The sequence below is a fragment of the Coregonus lavaretus genome (assembly GCF_964263955.1).
Source record: "Coregonus lavaretus genome assembly, chromosome: 28".
NCBI lineage: Eukaryota > Metazoa > Chordata > Actinopteri > Salmoniformes > Salmonidae > Coregonus > Coregonus lavaretus.
The window spans coordinates 32,199,775-32,226,355 of record NC_140015.1 but is presented as its reverse complement, the minus strand read 5'-3'; the positions used below and the strand labels follow the sequence as shown (position 1 = coordinate 32,226,355).

The 26,581-nt window shown below is 43.9% G+C and overlaps 1 protein-coding gene across 1 annotated transcript in view; it reads left to right on the top strand.

Moving 5' to 3' along the window:
• Nucleotides 1-3,162: 3,162 nt before the first annotated feature.
• The window catches only part of LOC311103518 (putative G-protein coupled receptor 139), a gene marked incomplete at both ends in the record, with an annotated part of 36,214 nt that continues 12,795 nt past the window's right edge, over nucleotides 3,163-26,581 (top strand). The window contains one exon of the mRNA XM_084145091.1: nucleotides 3,163-3,313. Coding sequence (XP_084001217.1) covers nucleotides 3,163-3,313 — 151 coding nt within the window. The remainder of the gene's footprint in view (nucleotides 3,314-26,581) is intronic.

Sequence of the window (26,581 nt, the reverse complement as noted above, 5' to 3'; positions counted from 1 at the left end):
AATGAATATATTATATTTCTATGGAATCAAGCAAATAAATAACATGAATAGATTGTAGAGCAATAGACACAGTGAGGGAAAAAAGTATTTGATCCCCTGCTGATTTTGTACGTTCGCCCACTGACAAAGACATGATCAGTCTATAATTTTAATGGTAGGTTTATTTGAACAGTGAGAGACAGAATAACAACAAAAAAATCTAGAAAAACGCATGTCAAAAATGTTATAAATTGATTTGCATTTTAATGAGGGAAATAAATATTTGTCCCCTCTGCAAAACATTACTTAGTACTTGGTGGCAAAACCCTTGTTGGCAATCACAGAGGTCAGACGTTTCTTGTAGTTGGCCACCAGGTTTGCACACATCTCAGGAGGGTTTTTGTCCCACTCCTCTTTGCAGATCTTCTCCAAGTCATTAAGGTTTCGAGCCTGACGTTTGGCAACTCGAACCTTCAGCTCCCTCCACAGATTTTCTATGGGATTAAGGTCCGGAGACTGGCTAGGCCACTCCAGGACCTTAATGTGCTTCTTCTTGAGCCACTCCTTTGTTACTTTGGCCGTGTGTTTTGGGTTATTGTCAAGCTGGAATACCCATCCACAACCCATTTTCAATGCCCTGGCTGAGGGAAGGAGGTTCTCACCCAAGATTTGACGGTACATGGCGCCGTCCATCGTCCCTTTGATGTGGTGAAGTTGTCCTGTCCCCCCAAAGCATAATGTTTCCACCTCCATGTTTGACAGTGGGGATGGTGTTCTTGGGGTCATAGGCAGCATTCCTCCTCCTCCAAACATGGCGAGTTGAGTTGATGCCAAAGAGCTCAATTTTGGTCTCATCTGACCACAACACTTTCACCCAGTTCTCCTCTGAATCATTCAGATGTTCATTGGCAAACTTCAGACGGGCCTGTATACGTGCTTTTTTGAACAGGGGGACCTTGCGGGCGCTGCAGGATTTCAGTCCTTCACGGCGTAGTGTGTTTTCTTGGTGACTATGGTCCCAGCTGCCTTGAGATCATTGACAAGATCCTCCCGTGTAGTTCTGGGCTGATTCTTCACCATTCTCATGATCATTGCAACTCCACGAGGTGAGATCTTGCATGGAGCCCCAGGCCGAGGGAGATTGACAGTTATTTTGTGTTTCTTCCATTTGCGAATAATCGCACCAACTGTTGTCACCTTCTCACCAAGCTGCTTGGCGATGGTCTTGTAGCCAGCCTTGTGTAGGTCTACAATCTTGTCCCTGACATCCTTGGAGAGCTCTTTGGTCTTGGCCATGGTGGAGAGTTTGGAATCTGATTGATTGATTGCTTCTGTGGACAGGTGTCTTTTATACAGGTAACAAACTGAGATTAGGAGCACTCCCTTTAAGAGTGTGCTCCTAATCTCAGCTCGTTACCTGTATAAAATACACCTGGGAGCCAGAAATCTTTCTGATTGAGAGGGGGTCAAATACTTATTTCCCTCATTAAAATGCAAATCAATTTATACAATTTTTGACATGCATTTTTCTGGATTTCTTTGTTGTTATTCTGTCTCTCACTGTTCAAATAAACCTACCATTAAAATTATAGACTGATCATTTCTTTGTCAGTGGGCAAACGTACAAAATCAGCACTTTTTTCCCTCACTGTATGTGTTATGAACAAACAAATACCTTTCACCCTAGTACAAAGACGTTATTCAATGTAGAGACAGAGGATTTATTGCAGTAGATTAAGCATAGAAATAGAATGAATAGACTATATTTCTATGGGACTAAGTAGGGCTGTAGAGGCACATAGGGATTAACAGGAACAGATGCCGAGGGGTGAACACTTTGTATGTGTCATACTGACACTGATTCACTGACTCACTGATTCACAGATTCACTGATTCACTCACTAGCACACTTCAACTATAACACTCAGATCATCTCACAGTTTACACTGTACGGCAATTAGGATACAACATGTTCAAATCTAGTTAACCGTGCGCACAGGTGTTCCCACACACCCACACACGTACACAACACATGTACACACGCATGACCATTGAACTTGTTGACACACAAGCAATCACACATAATCACACAGACGCACACACACACACACACACACACACACACACACACACACACACACACACACACACACACACACACACACACACACACACACACACACACACACACACTACTCCCACCTGTCATCTCGTCTTCCCCCCAATTTGATATTTTCTTTGTGTAGACTATAGTCTGTTCTCACAAGGGAAACATAACCACTCCTCCTCCCTCCTCCTTCCTCCGCTCCCTCACTCTCACTGCCTTCCTGTCTTCTCCTCACATCCAAATCATCTATGCTCATTCTTTCTCCCTCTCCCCTCACCTCCTCCTTCCTGTCTGCTTTTCCCTCTTTCGACTCCCTCACTTCTCCTTACTCACTCCTCTAGTGTGCCCTTGCTCTCTCTCTACCCCATCCCTCCCCTCTCTCTCTCTCTCTCTCTCTCTCTCTCTCTCTCTCTCTCTCTCTCTATCTCTATCTCTCTCTCTCTATCACTCTCTCTCTCTACCCCATCCCTCTCTAAATCTTCTCTCCACCCTTCTCTCTGTCTCCATCTTTCTCTCGGTTCATTCTCATTCTCTCTCAGTCACACATGCATGCAGCATCTCCCCTCGCCACTTACTTTCACTCTCAACTCTCCTCCTCCTTTCTCCCTCTGTCACAAACACATATCACCTCTCTCATCTTCCTGTCTGTGTCGTCTGTGTCTCAACCTCTGTCTCTCTCACACACACTTACAGCCTCTTCTCCCCTCTCTTTCTCCCTCTCTCTTCTTCTCCCTCTCACTCAGACATGCACAAATGCTTGCGCAACCCCCGCTCTAACACACACCACACACTCATGCCGACTGGCACCCAAGGACAGAGCACCCCCTCTCTCCCTCCCTCTCTAGCGCTCTCTCTCTCCCTCTCCCTCTCTCCCTCCCTCTATATCGCTCTCTCCCTCTTTCTCCCTCTCTCTCCCTCTCTCTGTCTCAGTCCTGCTGCCAGGCTGCTGAGTCTGGGTCTGTGAGAGTGTGTGTGTGTGTTTCTGGGCTTTCCTGACGCCGAGCCGAGCTGAGCTCACACACTTCCAGCTCACTCCTGAGCATCTGAGTACGAGGACCAGGAGGAAGAGGAGGGCCATGGAGCACAGCCACATCTTCACCCTCTTGCCCCACCCCAACAGCAGTGCCTGGAGCCCGGGGCAGCAACCGGCCGACACTCCCCAGGGTTGCCCTCTCGGACCACTGCCCGTCATCTACTACAGTGCCCTGCTCTGCCTCGGCCTGCCCGGTAAGAGAGAGAGGGGGGAGAGGATGGATTAGAGAGAGAGCGTGTGTGTGTGTGTGTGGGACTGTGTGTGCGTTGTGTGTGTGTGTGTGTTTTTTGTGAATATCTGTGTTTGTTTGTGTTTGTATGACAGAGTGTGTGTTTGTTATACTCTAAGTGAGCGTGTGTGTGTTTGGTATACTCTAACTGAGTGAGTGTGTGTGTTTGAAGTCTGTGTTTTGTGCTCAGCTGCTCTAGAGTCATGAATTGATATCTCACATTGACCTTGTCCTATCTGTGTGCTCGAGTGTGTGTGTGTGCATGTGCCTGTGCCAGTGTGTGTGTGTGTCCATGCCAGTGTGTGTGTGTGTGTGTGTGTGCCTGTGTGAGTGTGAGTGCGCCCACACGTCGGTCTGTTGGATCAACAGAGATAAAAAGCCAGACAAATGAAAAAAGGGATGAAACTTTATTTTCTATTTCTCAGCTCAGATTTCACCTCTTTGTAAATCATCCGGCTTCTATTCACCCAGTGAATTACAATGACGTGAAGCAGAAAGAGAGACCTGTAGGATTTAGCCAGTCGATGACTGCTCCTGAAATTTGACTGTGTCTTTCCTACATAGACGTGACCTCTAGGACATAATGTGAGACTGTCTTTCCTACATAGACATCACCTTTAGGACATAGTTTGGGACTGTCTTTCCTACATAGACGTGACCTCTAGGACATAGTTTGGGACTGTCTTTCCTACATAGACGTGACCTCTAGGACATAGTTTGGGACTGTCTTTCCTACACAGACACAGCTCTCTGACCTCTGAAAGATATTGATGCATCCCAGTCATGTCTGATCCAAAGACTTATCGCAGTTCAGACCTGGCCAGATAGCTTGACTGTAATATGTATTTGGAGTAAAAAACATTGCTGCCTAGAGAACTACTTGTCTGTGTTATAGCTTTGGGTAGACACACTTAAATGAACACACTGGACCAATAGTCTGTACTGAGACTGCTGTGGGTTTCAGGTACATAGCCTACAAGCTATGTTGTTGGGTTACTTACAGTACATCATCATCTCTGTAAAGACTTATTGGTGAGTTTAGACCCATTCCCAAGACAGATAGGACTATTTTATATGTCTGCTTCCCTACTGTGTGGTCTATGGATGGACACTTACCCAGTCTGGGCAACATGGTCTCATTAGAATGTGTCAAAATAGTGACATTTAACCACTGTATTTACTGTGCATTCGGAAAGTATTCAGATCCGTTATATCCTTATTTTAAAATTGATTAAATGTTTTTTTCCCCCTCATCAATCTACTCACAATACACCATAATGAAAAAGCAAAAACAGGTTTTTAGAAATTGTTGCAAATGTATAAAAAAACAACAACTGAAATATCAAATGTATATGAGTATTCAGACCCTTTACTCAGTACTTTGTTGAAGCACCTTTGGCAGCGAATACAGCTTCAAGCACACCTGTATTTGGGGAGTTTCTCCCATTCTTCTCTGCAGATCCTCTCAAGCTCTGTCAGGTTGGATGTGTAGCGTCGCTGCACAGCTATTTTCAGGTCTCTCCAGAGATGTTCGATCGGGTTCAAGTCCAGGCTCTGGCTGGGCCACTCAAGGACATTCAGAGACTTGTCCCAAAGCCACTCCTGCATTGTCTTGGCTGTGTGCTCAGGGTCGTTGTCCTGTTGGAAGGTGAAACTTCACCCCAGTCTGAGGTCCTGAGCGTACTGGAGCAGGTTTTCATCAAAGATCTCTATGTACTTTGCACCGTTCATCTTTCCCTCGATCCTGACTAGTCTCCCAGTCCCTTCCACTGAAAATGATCCCCACAGCATGATGCTGCCACCACCATGCTTCACCGTAGGGATGGTGCCAGGTTTCCTCCAGACGTGACGCTTGGCATTCAGGCCAAAGAGTTCAAACTTGGTTTCATCAGATCAGAGAATCTTGTTTCTCATGGTCTGAGAGTCCTTTAGGTGCCTTTTGGCAAACTCCAAGTGGGCTGTCATGTGCCTTTTACTGAGGACTGGCCTCCTTCTGGCCATTCTGTCATAAAGGCCTGATTGGTGGAGTGCTGCAGAGATGGTTGTCCTTCTGGAAGGTTCTGCCATCTCCACAGAGGAACTCTAGAGCTCTGTCAGAGTGACCAAGGCCCTTTCCCCCCGATTGCTCAGTTTGGCCAGGTGACCAGTTCTAGGAAGAGTCTTGGTGGTTCCAAACTTCTTCCATTTAAGAATGATGGAGGTCACTGTGTTCTTGGGGACCTTCAATGCTGCAGACATTTTTGGTACCCTTCCCCAGATCTGTGCCTCGACACAATCCTGTCTCTGAGCTCTACGGACAATTCCTTCGACCTCATGGCTTGGTTTTTGCTCTGACATGCACTGTCAACTGTGGGGCCTTATATAGGCAGGTGTGTGCCTTTCCAAATCATGTCCAATCAATTTAATTTACCACAGGTGGACTCCCATCAAGTTGTAGAACAGGATGGAAACAGGATGCACCTGAGCTCAATTTCGAGTCTCATAGCAAAGGGTCTGAATACTTATGTAAATAAGGTATTTCTGTTTTTAATTTTTTATACATTTGCAACATTTCTAAAAACCAGTTTTCGCTTGATCATTATGGGGTATTGTGTGTAGATTGATGAGGAACATTTTTTATTTAATCCATTTTAGAATAAGGCTGTAACGTAACAGAATGTGGAAAAAGTAAAGGGGGCTGAATACTTTCCGAATGCACTGTATATGTCACATAGTACCTCTGGTCTGGTTCTATGTGTTGTGGCGGATAGAGAGCAAGAGGGAGAGAGAGGCTAGGGGTCAGGACAAATGCTGATGTCCAATCTATGATTAAAGTCTATGTTCTGCCCTTGAGGCTATAGCAGATATATTCACTATGCTTTAGCTCCAGACCAGAACTTCACGTCAATTTGTTTCAAGAGGGAAAAAATATGTTAACCCTCAATTCTAATGCTAATACCCTACGTTCTTTAATGTATTTTTTTCCAGTTTTAATTTCAACCCTCTATTTTACATTGTATGTTTTAAATGCTTCCACTAAAAGAGGTTATTGCACTCAGTGTTAGTTTTAAGTAGAGTGTGGAGTGAATTGACTGGCCCTCATTCTGAACAGTAATACTGTTATATCTGTGTTTGATAAGAGTTTCATAAGGGATGTCCTACTTTCTATTACAATGGATCAGGAGTAAGAGATTTCAAGATGTACACTCTGTTCTCAATAAGGGAATCTACAATTCCAAGTAATAGTAGTGCTTTGTATGCCAAACTACCAGAGAATAATACCATCAAAATGTTTCCTGCATGTCGCCTGCTCTCTTGAAGAAAGAAAGCCCCTTTTACCTCCTCAGGCTAAATGTTTCTGTTGGAAGGTAAATCTATGCTATAGTAGCTGACCACAATCAATTCTGTTTGCAGCTCGGCATGCTGAATCCTTAGGGTTGGACTGAGATTGAATCTGCTGATTTTTAATGGTTGATTTCCACTACAGTAGTTTTGCTGACATATCGTTCCACCTGACCTGGACTGATAGCTTGACTGTAATGTTCATTTGGAGTAATAGTATTGCTGCCTTGATACCTATTTGTCTGTGATATAGCTTGGGGTTAGTCATACTCCCACTGGACGCAGACTTCAATTCAACGTCTATTCCACGTTGGTTCAACGTCATTTAGTTAAAATGACATGGAAACAATGTTGACTCAACCAGTGTGTGCCCAGTGGGATGTAATTAACACACTGTGCCATTAGTCTGTTCTGAGACTGCTGTGGACTTTGGGTACGTATGTAAATCATCTTGTCTTTAGGTCAGGGGCGGCCTGTTCAATAGGGCGATATGGGCGACGCACTGCCAAACGGGAAAAGGAAGGGATTTTTTTTCTAATCAATTATATCACGGCAACAGTAGTTATCAGTGTTGTAATCTATACGTCTGATCTGCCACAGTGCCACACTGCCACTAAATGTCGAATCAGGCTAAAGTCGTGCTTCAAATGGCTCCCCCCCCTTTTGGGGCGATTTCAGTCAGGTTGAAAATCGCCCAGAAGTCTCTCATAGCCTCTAATGTAAAATCTATTTTTTTCAAATTTCAGAGCCTTCAATACAATCTCTATGGGTGTCTGAGGGCTTGCACTTATGCGCTTTCGTCATACGTAACGTAACGTAACCATGAACGTAACTGAGAAAAGAGCGGATTGTGTCTTTGAAAGAAGTTCCTTTTTGTCGGCGAACAAATGAAGATAAATTGGCAACGAAACAATTAGGACCTCCCAGACCAAATTTAATAATTCAACAGGTTTCTACTAAAGGCGGAAAGTCCTACACCCGAGGATTTTCCAAAAATTGGTACGAACGGAAAAATAACATTGCCACTCAACTTGATGAGGGATACAGGCTAGCTGTCCGCCGCCACAACGATGAGGTTAGTGTTGATAATCACAAGTTTACTGGAGAACTGAGACCAAGTAGAGACTTTGGACAGGGTGGATATGGTATAATAAAGGCAGTTTATTCAGAGGTAAAGATATCTGGAATCGCGTGCACGGACCCGTTCGTCAAACTCTTAGGGAGCTATAAATTAAGCCCCATTACTTACCATATCAGATAAGAGAAATTGCTGCAGCTACATATATTTTACATCCTGGCCCTACATAGTTCACTATTTGCATCACTTACCAAAATATTACATGTGGTCATATATGCTTGGAAAGTGGAGATGCCATAGAACGTCAAAAAAGTAAACATTGCTGGAGACACATTGCCGTTTTGGAGAAGACATCGCGTTTGCTAGCGAAGAGATTTGTTGTGGCAAATGAACTTGGGCTGGGAATTGCCAGGAACCTCACGATAAGATATATGCATCAGCATTGCGAGTCTCATGATTCTATACGTATTGCGATTCGATACTGTGATTTTATTGCGCACCATATGTCTGTTGCAGAGGGATCAGAAAGCCATGAGAACGAGTTTTGATCAGTCATGGAAATAAAAGTGCTGAAAACAAATTGGCTCCCAATGTGAAAAGATTGAGAACAAGCTATGAAGGAACAATAATGGTGTTTTGGTGCAGGTACAGCCAACTAGCGCTAAAATATTGCGATATTGTCAATACAGTATATCGTAAAGTATCACTATGTAACTCGATTTCTTTCACCCCAATCCCTCAAATTAACGGTAAATAACTGAATTGTTTGCCCCACATTTAGCTAAGATGATTAGCTAGCCAGCTAAAATGTTTTATTTAGTTAGCAGTCGCATCTAGGTCCATGCGTGCATACATTTTTGTGTATGGGTGGTCCCGGGGATCGAACCCACTACCTTGGCTATATATACAGGGGGCTATATATACAGGGGGGTACCGTTGCATAGTCAATGTGCGGGGGCACCGGCTAGTTGAGGTAATATGTACATGTGGGTAGAGTTAAAGTGACTATGCATAAATACTTAACAGAGTAGCAGCAGCGTAAAAGGGATGGGGTGGGGGGGCAGTCGCAAGTCTAGGTCCAAAAGACTTCTCAACAGCTTCTACCCCCAAGCCATAAGACTCCTGAACAGCTAATCATGGCTACCCGGACTATTTGCACTGCCCCCCCACCCCATCCCTTTTACGCTGCTGCTACTCTGTTAAGTATTTATGCATAGTCACTTTAACTCTACCCACATGTACATATTACCTCAACTAGCCGGTGCCCCCGCACATTGACTATGCAACGGTACCCCCCTGTATATATAGCCTCCCTACTGTCACTTTATTCTATTGTATATATAGCCTCCCTACTGTCACTTTATTTTTTACTTCTGCTCTTTTTTTCTCAACACTTTTTTGTTGTTGTTTTATTCTTACTTTTTTGTTTAAAATAAATGCACTGTTGGTTAAGGGCTGTAAGTAAGCATTTCACTGTAATGTCTGCACCTGTTGTATTCGGCGCATGTGACCAATAAAATTTGATTTGATTTGATCTACAATAGTTTACTGTCAATAACATGTCTCCAAAAATGACGTGGTGTCTCCAATTGTGTTGACATTTTACAATTGCGATGCGCATCCATGAGTATCCACTTTCTGTAGCTCAGCTGGTAGAGCATGGCGCTTGTAACGCCAAGGTAGTGGGTTCGATCCCCGGGACCACCCATACACAAAAATGTATGCACGCATGACTGTAAGTCGCTTTGGATAAAAGCGTCTGCTAAATGGCATATTATTATTATTATTATTATTATCTGAAGAGAGCCCCGAAACATTGTGTGCAGACATTTTATGCAATAAATGAAGTAGGTTGAATCTAGTAGTTCTGATCTTCTGATTGGTCCTGATGAGTTGGGCGAGGTCCCCTCCAGGCTACTGTCACTGTTGCATTGGCTCTGAGTCGGGTTCTCTGTCTTCAAATGTTCAGCCTAAGAGAGGGGATTTTTGTGTGTGTGTGTGTGTGTGTGTGTTTAACAGTGATGATGTGTGTGTGTGTGTGTGTGTGTGTGTGTGTGTGTGTGTTTAACAGTGATGATGTGTGTGTGTGTGTGTTTGTGTGTGTGTGTGTGTGTGTCCTCAGAGCAAGAACTCGTGAGTTGGAAGAACTGAGAGGCCTATGGCGTGGGTGTTGTCCTTGGCCACCTGCTGACAAGGCTGACAAGATAGGACCCTTTTGTCCATTGTTATTGGATAGGAACAGAACTTATAACCAGCTCCTGACCTAAATAGATCTTAGCACAACATTTTACTCAACATATCATATTCCATATTCACTATAACAAATATATTTACTACGACATTAGCAAGAACCGCCACATCCTCAGCCGGCTAATCCAGTGTGTGAAGTTTTGCGGAGTGTTTGAGTTAGCTTTGCGAGGCAAAGATGAAACTGAGGGCTCCACCAACCCTGGTAAGCCAACACTTTTGAGATCAGTCAATAAATGCTTCTGGTATTGACTTATATGCTGCCCCTGTCTTCATGTTGTTGCTGGACATATCTTTTTTAAAATGTGTGTAGGTCACCTAAATCATCAGAAAAATTGCCCCCCCTGAGAATTTTTTCAGGAGCCGCCACTGCTTTAGGTTACTTACAGTGACCTCGATGTAGATGAAAGAAAGACATACAGAGAGAGAGAGAGAGTGACAGAACAACAAGAGAGAGGGATGGTTCGATTTGAAGATGGAGGTAGAGAGAGTGGATGATGAGAGGTTGTGAGAAAGAGAATGTTATTTCTGGGACAAAGAGAAGACATGTTGAGAAACGGATGTGCAAGAGACTTGAGGATGAAGTGTGAAACTGAGAATAAGAGCGATATCGAAGAAGAAGAAGTGTAAATAGAGAGAAAGATCAGGAGAGAAAGAGAGGTGAGAAGGGAGAGAGAGGTAGATCAGGAGCGAGAGGTGAAGAGGCAGAGAAGCAGAGAGAGAAAGAGAAAGAGATATGAAGAAGGAGAGAGGTGAAGAGGGAGGGAAAGAGAGAGAAAGGGGTGAAGAGGGAGAGAGAGAACGACAGAGCGAGAGAGGTGTACATGAAGAGCTAAAAGAGAGAAGTGAGGCTCAGTTGGTAGAGCATGGTGCTCGCAATGCCAGGGTTGTGGGTTCAATTCCCACGTGGGACCTGTACATAAAAAAGAGCGTCTGCTAAATGACTAAAATGTCAATGTAAAAAAAATTGATAGAGAAATCAGAAGAGAAAGAGAAAGGTGAAGAGAGAGAACGAGGGAGAGAGATTAATAACAGCGGAGTCGGTGAAGTGGCACCCTGAGACCTGTGTGAGGAAGCCAGACGCGGAGCTATGACGAATTGCCACCTTTTTAATTAATCGCTCACCCGCTCTTAACGGGTGCTCTCTCTCTGCCTCACGAGGCTGATGCACTATGGGAACAAAACCAGCGTGTTCAGGCTGTCGTGTTCAGGCAACAGCAAACATCACAGCACCCTACAGTACCACAACACTGGGCCGGGGATGTGTTATAGTCTGTGTCTATGCTTATGTGTGAGGCTGACTAACAGGAAATTCACTTTGCTGTTGTTGTATTGAAGTATGGTTTGTAGCCTAGGCAAAGCAAAGAAGCACAAGCATCATTTTTGGTATTGGTTGTGTTACAGCATAGGTAGGTGTCATCAAAATGATTGAGGACTTTTATATGGTGGTTTATATACTGCATGCTATTGAGAGGACATCATTTTTGGGGGATTCTTGTATATGGTTGGTGTTACCTAGCCTGGCTAGACCACACAAAAGCACAATGTTCAGTCCTGGTGTAGCCAGGCTAGGTCATACCATGAGGAATATCTGAAACAGTGTTCAGTCATGGAGTAGCCAGGCTAGGTCATACCATGAGGAATATCTGAAAAAGTGTTCAGTCATGGAGTAGCCAGGCTAGGTCATACCATGAGGAATATCTGAAACAGTGTTCAGTCATGGAGTAGCCAGGCTAGGTCATACCATGAGGAATATCTGAAATAGTGCTACACTAGGTCATACAGCTATACACTCTTAGAAGAAAGGGTTCCAAAAGGGTTTTTCAGCTGTCCCCATAGGAGAACTCGTTTTGGTTCCAGGTACAACCCTTTTTGGTTCCAGGTACAACCCTTTTGGTTACATGTAGAACCATCTGTAGAAAGGGTTCTACATGGAACCCAAAAGGGTTCTACCTGCAACCAAAAAGTGTTCTTCAAAGGGTTCTCATATGGGGACAGCTGGTGAACCCTTTAAGGTTCTAGATAGCATTTTTTTTTAAAGAGTGTATGCATGCACCATTGCACCTGTGCTACTGGATATGTTGCCTACAGTCTTGGTGTATGCATACTGTGTGTAGTCACTAGATATGTTAACTACAGTCTTGGTGTATGCATACTGTGTGTAGTCACTAGATATGTTGCCTACAGTCTTGGTGTATGTATACTGTGTGTAGTCACTAGATAGGTTGCCTACAGTCTTGGTGTATGCATACTGTGTGTAGTCACTAGGGAGTTTGGTGCACATGCTGGGAGCAATGTTAAGACCTCTCTTCAAGGCTCTCAAAGCTTCTCTCCTCTCAGACTCTGTGTGTGATTCAGAGTGAAGGTCAGGAGGATAAAGCACTAATGACCTCTCTAACTGGGGACTCCAGTGGGCCGGTGTCAGCCCAGTGTCGGCCTACTGTCAGCCCACACCTAATGAAGATATTTTATATTTGGGTCATTGATCTGCTGTCCCCCACTGGGGAGGTGTGTGTTGTGTGTGTGTATGTGTGTGCGTGTGTATGTATGTATGTGTTTGTCTGTGTGCGTGTGTATGCGTGCGTGACTGTGTGTGTGTCAGGATGTGTGTGTAGGGGTTACAGAAGAGTGGGATAGAGGAGTGGAGGGTGAAGACAGGAGGTGGAGAGGAGAGGAGGGGATGATTGTAAAAGGGATAGTGAGGGGTTTATAGGTTTAGTGGTGGTGACAGGTGGTTTAGATGTGGAGTAGAACGGGAGGGATGGAAGGAGGAAAGGAGGGAAAGAAGGAGAGGAGGGAAGGGTTGTTAAAGAGATGTTAGTCTGACGTCAGGGGAGGATGGAAGGAGACAGGAGGATAGGATGGAAGGAAGGAGGGAGAGAGGAGGATAGGATGGAGGAGAGAGAGATGAGGATAGGATGGAGGGACAGAGAGAGAGGAGGATAGGATGGAGGGAGAGAGAGGAGGATAGGATGGAGAGAGAGAGGAGGATAGGATGGAGGGAGAGAGGAGGATAGGATGGAGGGAGAAAGGAGGATAGGATGGAGGGAGAGAGAGATAGGAGGATAGGATGGAGGGAGAGAGGAGGATAGGATGGAGGGAGAGAGGAGGATAGGATGGAGGGAGAGAGAGGAGGATAGGATGGAGTGAGAGAGAGGAGGATAGGATGGAGGGAGAGAGGAGGATAGGATGGAGGGAGAGAGGAGGATAGGATGGAGGGAGAGAGGAGGATAGGATGGAGGGAGAGAGAGGAGGATAGGATGGAGGGAGAGAGGAGGAGGATAGGATGGAGGGAGAGAGGAGGATAGGATGGAGGGAGAGAGGAGGATAGGATGGAGGGAGAGAGAGATGAGGATAGGATGGAGGGAGAGAGGAGGATAGGATGGAGGGAGAGAGGAGGATAGGATGGAGGGAGAGAGAGATGAGGATAGGATGGAGGGAGAGAATGAGGATAGGATGGAGGGAGAGAGGAGGATAGGATGGGGGGATAGAGGGGAGGATAGGATGGAGGGAGAGAGAGGAGGATAGGATGGAGGGAGAGAGGAGGATAGGATGGAGGGAGAGAGAGGAGGATAGGATGGAGGGAGAGAGGAGGAGGATAGGATGGAGGGAGAGAGGAGGATAGGATGGAGGGAGAGAGAGAGATGAGGATAGGATGGAGGGAGAGATTGAGGATAGGGTGGAGGGAGAGAGGAGGATAGGATGGAGGGATAGAGAGGAGGATAGGATGGAGGGAGAGAGGAGGATAGGATGGAGGGAGAGAGGAGGATAGGATGGAGGGAAAGATGAGGATAGGATGGAGGGAGAGAGAGAGGAGGATAGGATGGAGGGAGAGAGGAGGATAGGATGGAGGGAGAGAGGAGGATAGGATGGAGGAAGAGAAGACAGGATGGAGGGAAGCGACGGTCATAGCGGAGGAAGAGCGAAGGGAAGGGGAAAGTGACAGTAGGGAGGGAGAAGATTCTCTTGTGTACTGCTGAAATGGAGGGAAGGAGGGAAGGAGGATGTAGGGACAGGAGTTGATAGAGGGAAGGGACAGGAGTTGATAGAGGGAAGGGACAGCAGTTGACAGAGGAAAGGGACAGGAGTTGACAGAGGGAAGGGACAGCAGTTGACAGAGGAAAGGGACAGGAGTTGATATAGGGAAGGGACATCAGTTGACAGAGTAAAGGGACAGGAGTTGACAGAGGGAAGGGACAGGCGTTGACAGAGGGAAGGGACAGGCGTTGATAGAAAGAAAGGACCGCAGTTGACAGAGGGAAGGGACAGGAGTTGACAGAGGGAAGGGACAGTGGCTTTGGGGAAAGTCTCAGGAAGGGAGGGAAAGAGGAGGATGCGCTTGTCCTCCTAAAGTGAGGCATCATCTGGGGAAATGATGGTGGGAGGAAGATGAGGAGGAAAAGACAAGTGTTATATCCACCAGGCAGCGGCCTGTCAGGGAGGAGATGATCAGGGAGGAGATGAGCCAGAGAGGACAGGGAAGGAGAGAGGAGGGAGGGGGGAGAGAGGGAAGAGAGAGGGAAGAGAGAGGAGGGAGGGGGGAGAGAAGGAAGAGAGAGGGAGGGCGAGAGATGGGAAGATAAAGGGTGTTTTAAAAGCTGTTGACACAGTGACAGTTCTGACTGGTGTCGAAAGTGGATCCGTTACCCACATAAAAACCAACTTGGCAGTGTTAAGTTGTGAGAAAACACTGGGAAAGGTGTACAGTATCCTTATGGCTCGCTCAATACAGCACAGCACTGTTTAAAGGAGGACTTAGATCTCATTTTGTCAATGTTTATGACTTAGAACCAATCATTAGGCAATTATGGTAAAGTTGTCAGGAATTTACATTAATCTCCCAATCTGCTGGCCATACCCCTCCTCTCATCCTACTCCTCCCCTTATTATACTCTCTTTACATCCTCCCTCTTCCTTCCTCTTCTTGTTGTTTACTTCCTGGTCTCACCCTCATCCTCCCTCTCTGGTTCTGTCATCTCCTATCCATCTTCTTGGTCTCTCCCCTGTCCACTCCCTCTCCCTCTCCCTCTCCCTCTCCCTCTCCCTCTCCCTCTCTCTCTATCCCTCTTTCTTTTTCTCTCTTTCTCCCCCCCTTTCTCCCTCTCTCTCGCGTTCTCTCTCTCTTTGTCTCTCAATTCAATTCAATTCAATTCAATAGACTTTATTGACATGGCAAGTAAATGTACTTACATTGTCAAAGTATAGATATAACAAAAATGGTGGGACCAACAGCAATAATAGTAATAGTAGTAGTGGAAATGGGATTACCATTAACAGCAACTACAACAACAATATTAATGAGAACAACAATACATTAAAGCAATAGTAGTCGACCAATCTCAACATGACTGAGAAGACACATTACATGGTATGAAAGCCAAAACAAAACAGGAAATATTATTGACATTACATTACACTTTTCACTGGCTGTCCCTCGGGTTGTGGCAGGAGGACACATATTTGGCTGACAAAATTGCACATTTTGACTTTTCACCCAATAAATATTGGATTTTTTGTTCCTCTTTTATAGTTTCAATTCTTTGTACTGAATGATAATTTTGGGAAAGAAAGATTCTCTTAGGTCTGAGTATTTGTCACAGTGTAATAGGAAATGCAGCTCTGTCTCTACCTCTCCCCAGGGGCAGAGTAAGCACAACCTGTCCTCTCTGGACAGCCAGGTTTGCCTGTGACGACCGGTCTCTATAGCCAGACTGTGCTCACTGAGTCTGTACCTAGTCATTGTTTTCCTCAGTTTTCTATCAGTCACAGTGGTCAGATAGTCTGCCACCATGTACTGTCTGTTTAGAGCCAAATAGCATTGACGTTTACTTTGATTTTCTGTGGTGTCTTTCCAATAGGTGATATATTTTTATTTTTGCTTTGTGATGATTTGGTTGGGCCAGATTTTCTGAGTGCTGTCTTGGTCTTGGTTTTGGTTAGTGAACTGAGCCTCAGAACCAGCTGGCTGAGGGGACTCTTCTCTTGTTTCATCTCTTGACATAGTATAGCTGTGTGATGGAATGTTTTGGGGTCACTTGTTTTTAGATGGTTGTAAAATTTGATGGCTCTTTTTTCTATTCTAAAAAGGAGGGGGTATTGGCTCAATTCTGCTCTACATGCGTTATTTTGAGTTTTTCTTTGCACTTGCAATACAGTCTTGCAAAACTCTGCATGCAGTATTTAGATTGGATGTTTGTCCCATTTGGTAAATTCAGTATTACAGAGCGTACCCCATACTTCGCTGCAATATAGAGCAATTGGTTCTATAACTGATTGGAAAGTTCTGAGCCAGATTCTAATTGGAATTTCGATTTTAATATTCCTTTTAATGGCATAGAATGCTCTTCTTGCTTTGTCTCTCAGCTCATTCACAGCCATGTGAAAGCTACCTGTGTTGCTGATATTTAGTCCTAGATACGTGTCATTTTTGGTGTGTTCTAATAGAACTGTGTCCAAATAGAATTTATATTTGTCATCCTGATTTCCGGACCTTTTTTGGAATATCATTATATTCATTTTTTTTGGTCCTCTGTAGCTCAATTGGTAGAGCATGGCGCTTATAACGCCAGGGTAGTGGGTTCGATCCCTGGGACCACCCAAACGTAAAAATGTATGCACACATGACTGTAAGTCGCTTTGGATAAAAGCGTCTGCTAAATGGCATATTATTATTATATTATTATTTTAGATTAACGGTCAGAGCCCAGGTCTGACAGAACCTGTGCAGATGATCTAGATGCTGCTGTAACCCCTCCTTAGTGGGAGACAGTAGCACCAGGTCATCTGCGTACAGCAGACACTTGATTTTAGTGTTGTGTAGGGTGAGACCAGGTGCTGCCGATTCTTCTAATGTTTTTGCCAATTCATTAATGTAGATGTTAAATAGTGTTGGACTTATTGGGCAGCCCTGTTTCACTCCACGTCCCTGAGAGAAGAAGTCTGTTTGCTTGTTACCGATTTTAATCGCACATTTGTTTTTAGTGTACATTGATTTAATAACATCATATGTTTTCCCTCCAATACCACCTTCCATTAGTTTGTAAAAAATACCCTCATCTCCAGGTTGCTATAGAGCTTCTATAGACAGTGAGAGCAAAGCAGGAGTTGAACAACAAGGTTTGGTTCAATAGACTGTGTGATCTGAGGAATCAAAAGGTCTCATCAGGCAGTAGCACAACACTGCAGTGTCATCAATACATTACCTACAAACCTGGCCTGACCTCTATTTCTCGCTCTATCTATATATTCTCTCTTATTTGCTTTCTCTCTGTTTCTCTCACTCTACAATTATCCTTAGCTTCTTTCTACTATTCTCTCTCTTTTCTCACTCTCTCTGCCTCTATTCCCACCCTCCCTTTTTCTCTCTCTCTGACTATCCTAGTCCTCTCTCTCTCTCTTTCTCTCTAACTATCCTAGCCCCCCCCCCTCTCTCTCTCTCTCTCTCTCTCTTTCTCTCTATCTCTCTCTCTCTCTCTCTCTCTCTCACTATCCTAGCTCTCTCTCTCATTCTAGTTTACACTCTCTCTTTTTCATTCAGCATCTCTAACTGTCTTCACCCTCTCTCTCCTACTCTAAAATGTTTATATTCTCCCCCTCCATATCTCCCTTTACGAATGTATTGATCTATGAAAGCACACAACAGTGTATGATTAAGTTTTAGTTCACAGGAGATAAGATAAATAAATAAATAAACTCAAAATCTGTCTTTGTAGAGCGGGTACAAAGAATATTCTTAGAAAAAGGGTTGTACCTGGAAGCAAAAAGTGTTTCTTCTATAGGGACAGCCGAAGAACCGCAGAACCCTTTATGGTTCTAGGTAGCCCCTTTCTTTCTAAGTGTATAGCCAAGATTGGATCGTAGATGTACAACTTAAATAGTGTGAATGGATTGGTTGCTCGGTCTAATCAGACTCTTTGAGAAGACAAAATGGCAAATGTTTGTCATAAGGTACAAAGTGAGTGTGACCTTTGAAACTGCCTTTTGATATTTCAACCATGCCTCCCTTTTCCTCCCACTCCCATACCTCCTCCATCACTACCTCTCTTTTTCATTCACGCCTTCTCTCTCTCCATTTAACTCTCTCCGCCTCTCCTCTTCCCTTCGCTCTCAATCAACCTCTCACCAAACCTTTCCCTACCTGATCTTAGACTCCTTCAACTTTCTCTCGTACTTTCTTTCTAACCTTCTCTCTATTCTGCCCCTCCCCCTGTCTCTATCGTCCTCTATTTATCACTATCTACTTCCTAGTCCTCTCTCTCTATCGTCCTCTATTTATCACTATCTACTTCCTAGTCCTCTCTCTCTATCGTCCTCTATTTATCACTATCTACTTCCTAGTCCTCTCTCTCTATCGTCCTCTATTTATCACTATCTACTTCCTAGTCCTCTCTCTCTATCATCCTCTATTTATCACTATCTACTTCCTAGTCCTCTCTCTCTATCGTCCTCTATTTATCACTATCTACTTCCTAGTCCTCTCTCTCTATCGTCCTCTATTTATCACTATCTACTTCCTAGTCCTCTCTCTCTATCGTCCTCTATTTATCACTATCTACTTCCTAGTCCTCTCTCTCTATTGTCCTCTATTTATCACTATCTACTTCCTAGTCCTCTCTCTCTATCATCCTCTATTTATCACTATCTACTTCCTAGTCCTCTCTCTCTATCGTCCTCTATTTATCACTATCTACTTCCTAGTCCTCTCTCTCTCTCTCTCTTTCTCTCTAACTATCCTAGCCCCTCTCTCTCTCTCTCAATTCAAATCAATTTCAATTTAAGGGCTTTATTGGCATGGGAAACGTGTGTTAACATTGCCAAAGCAAGTGAAGTAGATAGTAAACAAAAGTGAAATAAACAATAAATATTAACAGTAAACATTACACTCAGAAGTTTCAAAAGAATAAATACATTTCAAATGTCATATTATGTATATATACAGTGTTGTAACAATGTGCAAATAGTTAAAGTACAAATGGGAAAATAAATAAACATAAATATGGGTTGTATTTACAATGGTGTTTGTTCTTCACTGGTTGCCCTTTTCTTGTGGCAACAGGTCACAAATCTTGCAGCTGTGATGGCACACTGTGGTTTTTCACCCAGTAGATAAGGGAGTTTATCAAAATTGGGTTTGTTTTCAAATTCTTTGTGGATCGCTGTAATCTGAGGGAAATATGTGTCTCTAATATGGTCATACATTTGGCAGGAGGTTAGGAAGTGCAGCTCAGTTTCCACCTCATTTTGTGGGCAGTGTGCACATAGCCTGTCTTCTCTTGAGAGCCAGGTCTGCCTACGGCGGCCTTTCTCAATAGCAAGGCTATGCTCACTGAGTCTGTACATAGTCAAAGCTTTCCTTAAGTTTGGATCAGTCACAGTGGTCAGGTATTCTGCCACTGTGTACTCTCTGTTTAGGGCCAAATAGCATTCTAGTTTGCTCTGTTTTTTTGTTTGTTCTTTCCAATGTGTCAAGTAATTCTCTTTTTGTTTTCTCATGATTTGGTTGGATCTAATTGTGTTGTTGTTGCTGTTGTTGTTGTCTTGGGGCTGTGTGGGGTCTGTTTGTGTTTGTGAACATAGGACCAGGACAAGCTTACTTAGGGGACTCTTCTCCAAGTTCATCTCTCTGTAGGTGATGGCTTTGTTATGGAAGGTTTGGGAATTGCTTCCTTTTAAGTGGTTATAGAATTTAACGTCTCTTTTCTGGATTTTGATAATTAGCGGGTATTGGCCTAATTCTGCTCTGCATGCATTATTTGGTGTTTTACGTTGTACACGGAGGATGTTTTTGCAGAATTCTGCATGCAGAGTCTCAATTTGGTGTTTGTCCCATTTTGTGAATTCTTGGTTGGTGAGCGGACCCCAGACCTCAGAACCATAAAGGGCAATGGGTTCTATAACTGATTCAAGTATTTTTAGCCAGATCCTAATTGGTATGTCAAATTTTTATGTTCCTTTTGATGGCATAGAAGGCCCTTCTTGCCTTGTCTCTCAGATCATTCACAGCTTTGTGGAAGTTACCTGTGGCGGTGATGTTTAGGCCGAGGTATGTATAGTTTTTTGTGTGCTCTAGGGCAACGGTGTCTAGATGGAATTTGTATTTGTGGTCCTGGCAACTGGACCTTTTTTGGAACACCATTATTTTTGTCTTACTGAGATTTACTGTCAGGGCCCAGGTCTGACAGAATCTGTGCAGAAGATCTAAGTGCTGCTGTAGGCCCTCCTTGGTTGGTGACAGAAGCACCAGATCATCAGCAAACAGAAGACATTTGACAACAGATTCTAGTAGGGTGAGGCCGGGTGCTGCAGACTGTTCTAGTGCCCTCGCCAATTCGTTGATATATATGTTGAAGAGGGTGGGGCTTAAACTGCATCCCTGTCTCACCCCACGGCCCTGTGGAAAGAAATGTGTGTGTTTTTTGTCAATTTTAACCGCACACTTGTTGTTTGTGTACATGGATTTTATAATGTCGTATGTTTTTCCCCCAACCCCACTTTCCATCAATTTGTATAGCAGACCCTCATGCCAAATTGAGTCAAAAGCTTTTTTGAAATCAACAAAGCATGAGAAGACTTTGCCTTTGTTTTGGTTTGTTTGTTTGTCAATTAGGGTGTGCAGGGTGAATACGTGGTCTGTTGTACGGTAATTTGGTAAAAAGCCAATTTGACATTTGCTCAGTACATTGTTTTCACTGAGGAAATGAACTAGTCTGCTGTTAATGATAATGCAGAGGATTTTCCCAAGGTTGCTGTTGACGCATATCCCACGGTAGTTATTGGGGTCAAATTTGTCTCCACTTTTGTGGATTGGGGTGATCAGTCCTTGGTTCCAAATATTGGGTAAGATGCCAGAGCTAAGGATGATGTTAAAGAGTTTAAGTATAGCTAATTGAAATTTGTGGTCTGTATATTTTATCATTTCATTGAGGATACCATCAACACCACAGGACTTTTTGGGTTGGAGGGTTTGTATTTTGTCCTGTAGTTCATTCAATGTAATTGGAGAATCCAGTGGGTTCTGGTAGTCTTTAATAGTTGATTCTAAGATTTGCATTTGATCATGTATATTTTTTTGCTGTTTGTTCTCTGTTATAGGGCCAAAAAGATTGGAGAAGTGGTTTACCCATACATCTCCGTTTTGGATAGATAGCTCTTCGTGTTGTTGTTTGTTTATTGTTTTCCAATTTTCCCAGAAGTGGTTAGAGTCTATGGATTCTTCAATTACATTGAGCTGATTTCTGACATGCTGTTCCTTCTTTTTCCGTAGTGTATTTCTGTATTGTTTTAGTGATTCACCATAGTGAAGGCGTAGGCTCAGGTTTTCTGGGTCTCTATGTTTTTGGTTGGATAGGTTTCTCAATTTCTTTCTTAGGTTTTTGCATTCTTCATCAAACCATTTATCACTGTTATTACTTTTATTTGGTTTTCTGTTAGAGATTTTTAGATTTGATAGGGAAGCTGAGAGGTCAAATATACTGTTTAGGTTTTCTACTGCCAAGTTTACACCTTCACTATTACAGTGGAACATTTTGTCCAGGAAGTTGTCTAGAATGGATTGAATTTGTTGTTTCCTAATTGTTTTTTGGTAGGTTTCAACACTACTTTCCTTCCATCTATAGCATTTCTTAATATTATTCAGTTCCTTTGGCTTTGATTCCTCATGATTGAGTATTGCTCTGTTCAAGTAGACTGTGATTTTGCTGTGGTCTGATAGGGGTGTCAGTGGGCTGACTGTGAACGCTCTGAGAGACTCTGGGTTGAGGTCAGTGATAAAGTAGTCTACAGTACTACTGCCAAGAGATGAGCTATAGGTGTACCTACCATAGGAGTCCCCTCGAAGCCTACCATTGACTATGTACATACCCAGTGTGCGACAGAGCTGCAGTAGTCTTGACCCGTTTTTGTTGGTTATGTTGTCGTAGTTGTGCCTAGGGGGGCATATGGGGGAGGGAATGCTGTCACCTCCAGGTAGGTGTTTGTCCCCCTGTGTGCTGAGGGTGTCAGGTTCTTGTCCAGTTCTGGCATTTAGGTCGCCACAGACTAGTACATGTCCCTGGGTCTGGAAATGATTGATTTCCCCCTCCAGGATGGAGAAACTGTCTTCATTAAAGTATGGGGATTCTAGTGGGGGGATATAGGTAGCATACAGGAGGACATTTTTCTCAGTTGAGATAATTTCCTTTTGAATTTCTAACCAAATGTAAAATGTTCCTGTTTTGATTAATTTAATAGAGTGAGTTAGGTCTGCTCTATACCAAATTAGCATACCCCCGGAGTCCCTTCCCTGTTTCACACCTGGTAGTTTGGTGGATGGGACTACCAGCTCTCTGTAACCTAGAGGGCAACCAGTGGGTCCGTCTCCTCTATACCATGTTTCTTGTAGGATGACAATGTCTGTATTTCCGATTTCTTTGGTGAAGTCCAGATTCCTGCTCTTTAGGCCAAAGGCAGATGACCTCAGGCCTTGGATATTCCAGGATGAAAGAGTGAAGGCTTTGTGTTCCATAAAGTGTCTAATGTTGTTGGTTGTGTGGTTTGGCCTCAGGCCAGTAATTGTGAGCAGAGCCTGCTGAGCATCTGGTACATGCCATTGGCTTGGGCTAGTGTAAGAGTGGGTGTTGGGCCTGTTTGCCTGCTCACGGCCTGGGCGTATGTGTGACTTTCATGTTGAGGCCCTCTTTGTGGGAGTGGGGGGCTTGGGGTGGGTAGGAGGGGCATAGGTCTGATCTGAGGGGGCCTAAATGGGGTGTGGGCATGGTTGACTTGGGGGGGGGGAGTTAATTGGTGGGGGTGGGGGTGTAGATGTGGTTGATGGTGCTTTGGTCTGGATGCACAGTCACGGGAAATACTTGCGTTTACCCGCTGTATGGTAGCAGGGTGGAAGTCTTTTCGTGGTAACAGGGTTGAGATAACCACTTGTGCGTTGGGGAAAGTAGAAGAAGCTTTTTCTATCACTCCCTTGAGTGATGTGGCCACCCTTTCCTGCTGTGTTCTCAGGTCATTTGTGCCTGTGTGTATTATTATGTGACTGGGTGATCCTAGTCGGTCCTCAGACAGAAGGTCTAGGGCGCGCTGGGTGTTTGGACACCAGAGTTTAGACACTGTGTGTTTTGGGAAAAGTTTATTTTCTTGTATGTATTTCCCGTTTGAGTCCATAAGGAGTACAATCTGTGGCTTGTGTATGTCCTCAGTGGGTGTGGGGGGGTCGTCATGAGGGCTATCAGGGTGTCTGACTGGGGGGTTGCTCAGAGGGGTTGGGATCCCCTGGGCTTGGGGTTCTTCATTTGTTTGTCTGGGTGTGATGTCGAGGCTATGGTCAGGGTCTTGGGTGTACTGTTCTGCTGCGGTGTCGAGACTTTGGCCAGGATCTGAGGTGGGCTGTTCTGCTGGCTTCTCTGCGGGGGTGGCCAGCTCTCTAATGGGTTGTTCTATGTCACCCGTCATCATTCTCACCTTCTCCTCCATCACTCTGATCCTCTCCTCTAGTGCTCTGTTCTTCTCCTGCTCCTGCTCTTTCTCCTGTTGATGTTGTCTCACCACAATCCAGAGTGCAGACATGTCTCTCTCTACCTGCAGCTCTCCAGGTCTAGTTAAGGGGGTGTTGTTGTGCTGGACTGTTGTCTGGGTCTGTGCTGACTGGAGTGTGTTCACCTGCTGTTCCAGCTCCACCTGCCTTACCTCCAGCTGGGTGAATTTATCCTTCATTTCAATGAGGGAGTAGTACTCTGTGCTGGGAAGTTGACTTTCTGCTTGGGGTTGCTCTGTGGGGTTATTTAATGAAGAGGTCTGGTCTGACCCGCTCGGGGTAGGGGTATCTTTCTCAAGGGAGAGCTTCTCCTGCTGAGCTAATTCTTTGATTAGGTGAAAGTCCAGCTGGAACTGTTTGGTGTTGCCTTGAACCAAAACGGTTCCAGATTTATAGAGATTAATATTAGACGACTCAGAGTCCTCTTTGTCCAGTATCCTGAGTTTCCACCCGTCACTAACACCCCCCCTCTTAACAGATGGGTAGTGTGCTAGTTTAGCACTGTGCCATGCCAGGGGATGGTCTGTGTGGAAGATAAGGTTGCTTATGTTCCCATTTTTATACAAATCAGCAAAAAGTGTCTCGTGCTTCCCCAAAAGAAGTTTCAATTTGTACTCTTTTCGTGTCTTGTCGTTTTTTACATTCAGAGGGTACTGTATTTTAATGACCTCTGAACAGTGGGGGGTGCTTCTAAGGCCTCTCCATTTAGTTGGGGTAGACTGTACGACTCTCCTGCCATTGTTGGTCTCAAGGGCTTTGACACCTCTCACTTCACACGTCAGTGCTAATTGAAATTGTATCTCTTTGTAGCAATCTTAAGCTTGGTAGCCTTAGCATTCAGTCCTTATAAAATAAAATATATAATTGTAATGTATTTTTCTTCTTGGTTTTTGAAAGTGAAAAATAGCTTCATACTAAACATTACTCACTCAGTTCCAGGTTGGATGGTGTTTTCAGGTTTCTGTTTGTTTGCCAAAGCATTTGCTGTATAGCTTGAGAATAGTAATCCTTGGTAGTAGAAAGCTTTCCAGGTAATTCCGTCCAAAATCAGGTTGTAGGTTTGGAGTTTTGGTTTGGAATGAAGGTTATGTTGTGGAGGGTAGCATCCTGTATATGTCCCTGCCAAAAAATCCTACTTTATCTAACTCTAAATCTATATTTTTTGTTAAAAATGCAGGAGCAATGTCTTTGAGCTCTCTCTCTCTCTCTCTATCTCTCTCTCTCTCTATCTCTCTCTCTCTCTCTCTCTCTCTCTCTCTCTCTCTCTCTCTCTCTCTCTCTCTCTCTCAATTCAATTTCAATTTAAGGGCTTTATTGGCATGGGAAACGTGTGTTAACATTGCCAAAGCAAGGGAAGTAGACAGTAAACAAAAGTGAAATAAACAATAAATATTAACAGTAAACATTACACTCAGAAGTTTCAAAAGAATAAAGACATTTCAAATGTCATATTATGTATATATACAGTGTTGTAACAATGTGCAAATAGTTAAAGTACAAATGGGAAAATAAATAAACATAAATATGGGTTGTATTTACAATGGTGTTTGTTCTTCACTGGTTGCCCTTTTCTTGTGGCAACAGGTCACAAATCTTGCAGCTGTGATGGCACACTGTGGTTTTTCACCCAGTAGATAAGGGAGTTTATCAAAATTGGGTTTGTTTTCGAATTCTTTGTGGATCGCTGTAATCTGAGGGAAATATGTGTCTCTAATATGGTCATACATTTGGCAGGAGGTTAGGAAGTGCAGCTCAGTTTCCACCTCATTTTGTGGGCAGTGTGCACATAGCCTGTCTTCTCTTGAGAGCCAGGTCTGCCTACGGCGGCCTTTCTCAATAGCAAGGCTATGCTCACTGAGTCTGTACATAGTCAAAGCTTTCCTTATGTTTGGGTCAGTCACAGTGGTCAGGTATTCTGCCACTGTGTACTCTCTGTTTAGGGCCAAATAGCATTCTAGTTTGCTCTGTTTTTTTGTTTGTTCTTTCCAATGTGTCAAGTAATTCTATTTTTGTTTTCTCATGATTTGGTTGGGTCTAATTGTGTTGTTGTTGCTGTTGTTGTTGTCTTGGGGCTGTGTGGGGTCTGTTTGTGTTTGTGAACATAGGCCCAGGACAAGCTTACTTAGGGGACTCTTCTCCAAGTTCATCTCTCTGTAGGTGATGGCTTTGTTATGGAAGGTTTGGGAATCGCTTCCTTTTAAGTGGTTATAGAATTTAACGTCTCTTTTCTGGATTTTGATAATTAGCGGGTATTGGCCTAATTCTGCTCTGCATGCATTATTTGGTGTTTTACGTTGTACACGGAGGATGTTTTTGCAGAATTCTGCATGCAGAGTCTCAATTTGGTGTTTGTCCCATTTTGTGAATTCTTGGTTGGTGAGCGGACCCCAGACCTCAGAACCATAAAGGGCAATGGGTTCTATAACTGATTCAAGTATTTTTAGCCAGATCCTAATTGGTATGTCAAATTTTATGTTCCTTTTGATGGCATAGAAGGCCCTTCTTGTCTTGTCTCTCAGATCGTTCACAGCTTTGTGGAAGTTACCTGTGGCGCTGATGTTTAGGCCGAGGTATGTATAGTTTTTTGTGTGCTCTAGGGCAACGGTGTCTAGATGGAATTTGTATTTGTGGTCCTGGCAACTGGACCTTTTTTGGAACACCATTATTTTTGTCTTACTGAGATTTACTGTCAGGGCCCAGGTCTGACAGAATCTGTGCAGAAGATCTAGGTGCTGCTGTAGGCCCTCCTTGGTTGGTGACAGAAGCACCAGATCATCAGCAAACAGAAGACATTTGACTTCAGATTCTAGTAGGGTGAGGCTCTCTCTCTCTCTCTCTCTCTCTCTCTCACTATCCTAGCTCTCTCTCTCATTCTAGTTTACACTCTCTCTTTTTCATTCAGCATCTCTAACTGTCTTCACCCTCTCTCTTCTACTCTAAAATGTTTATATTCTCCCCCTCCATATCTCCCTTTACGAATGTATTGATCTATGAAAGCACACAACATTGTATGATTAAGTTTTAGTTCACAGGAGATAAGATAAATAAATAAATAAACTCAAAAT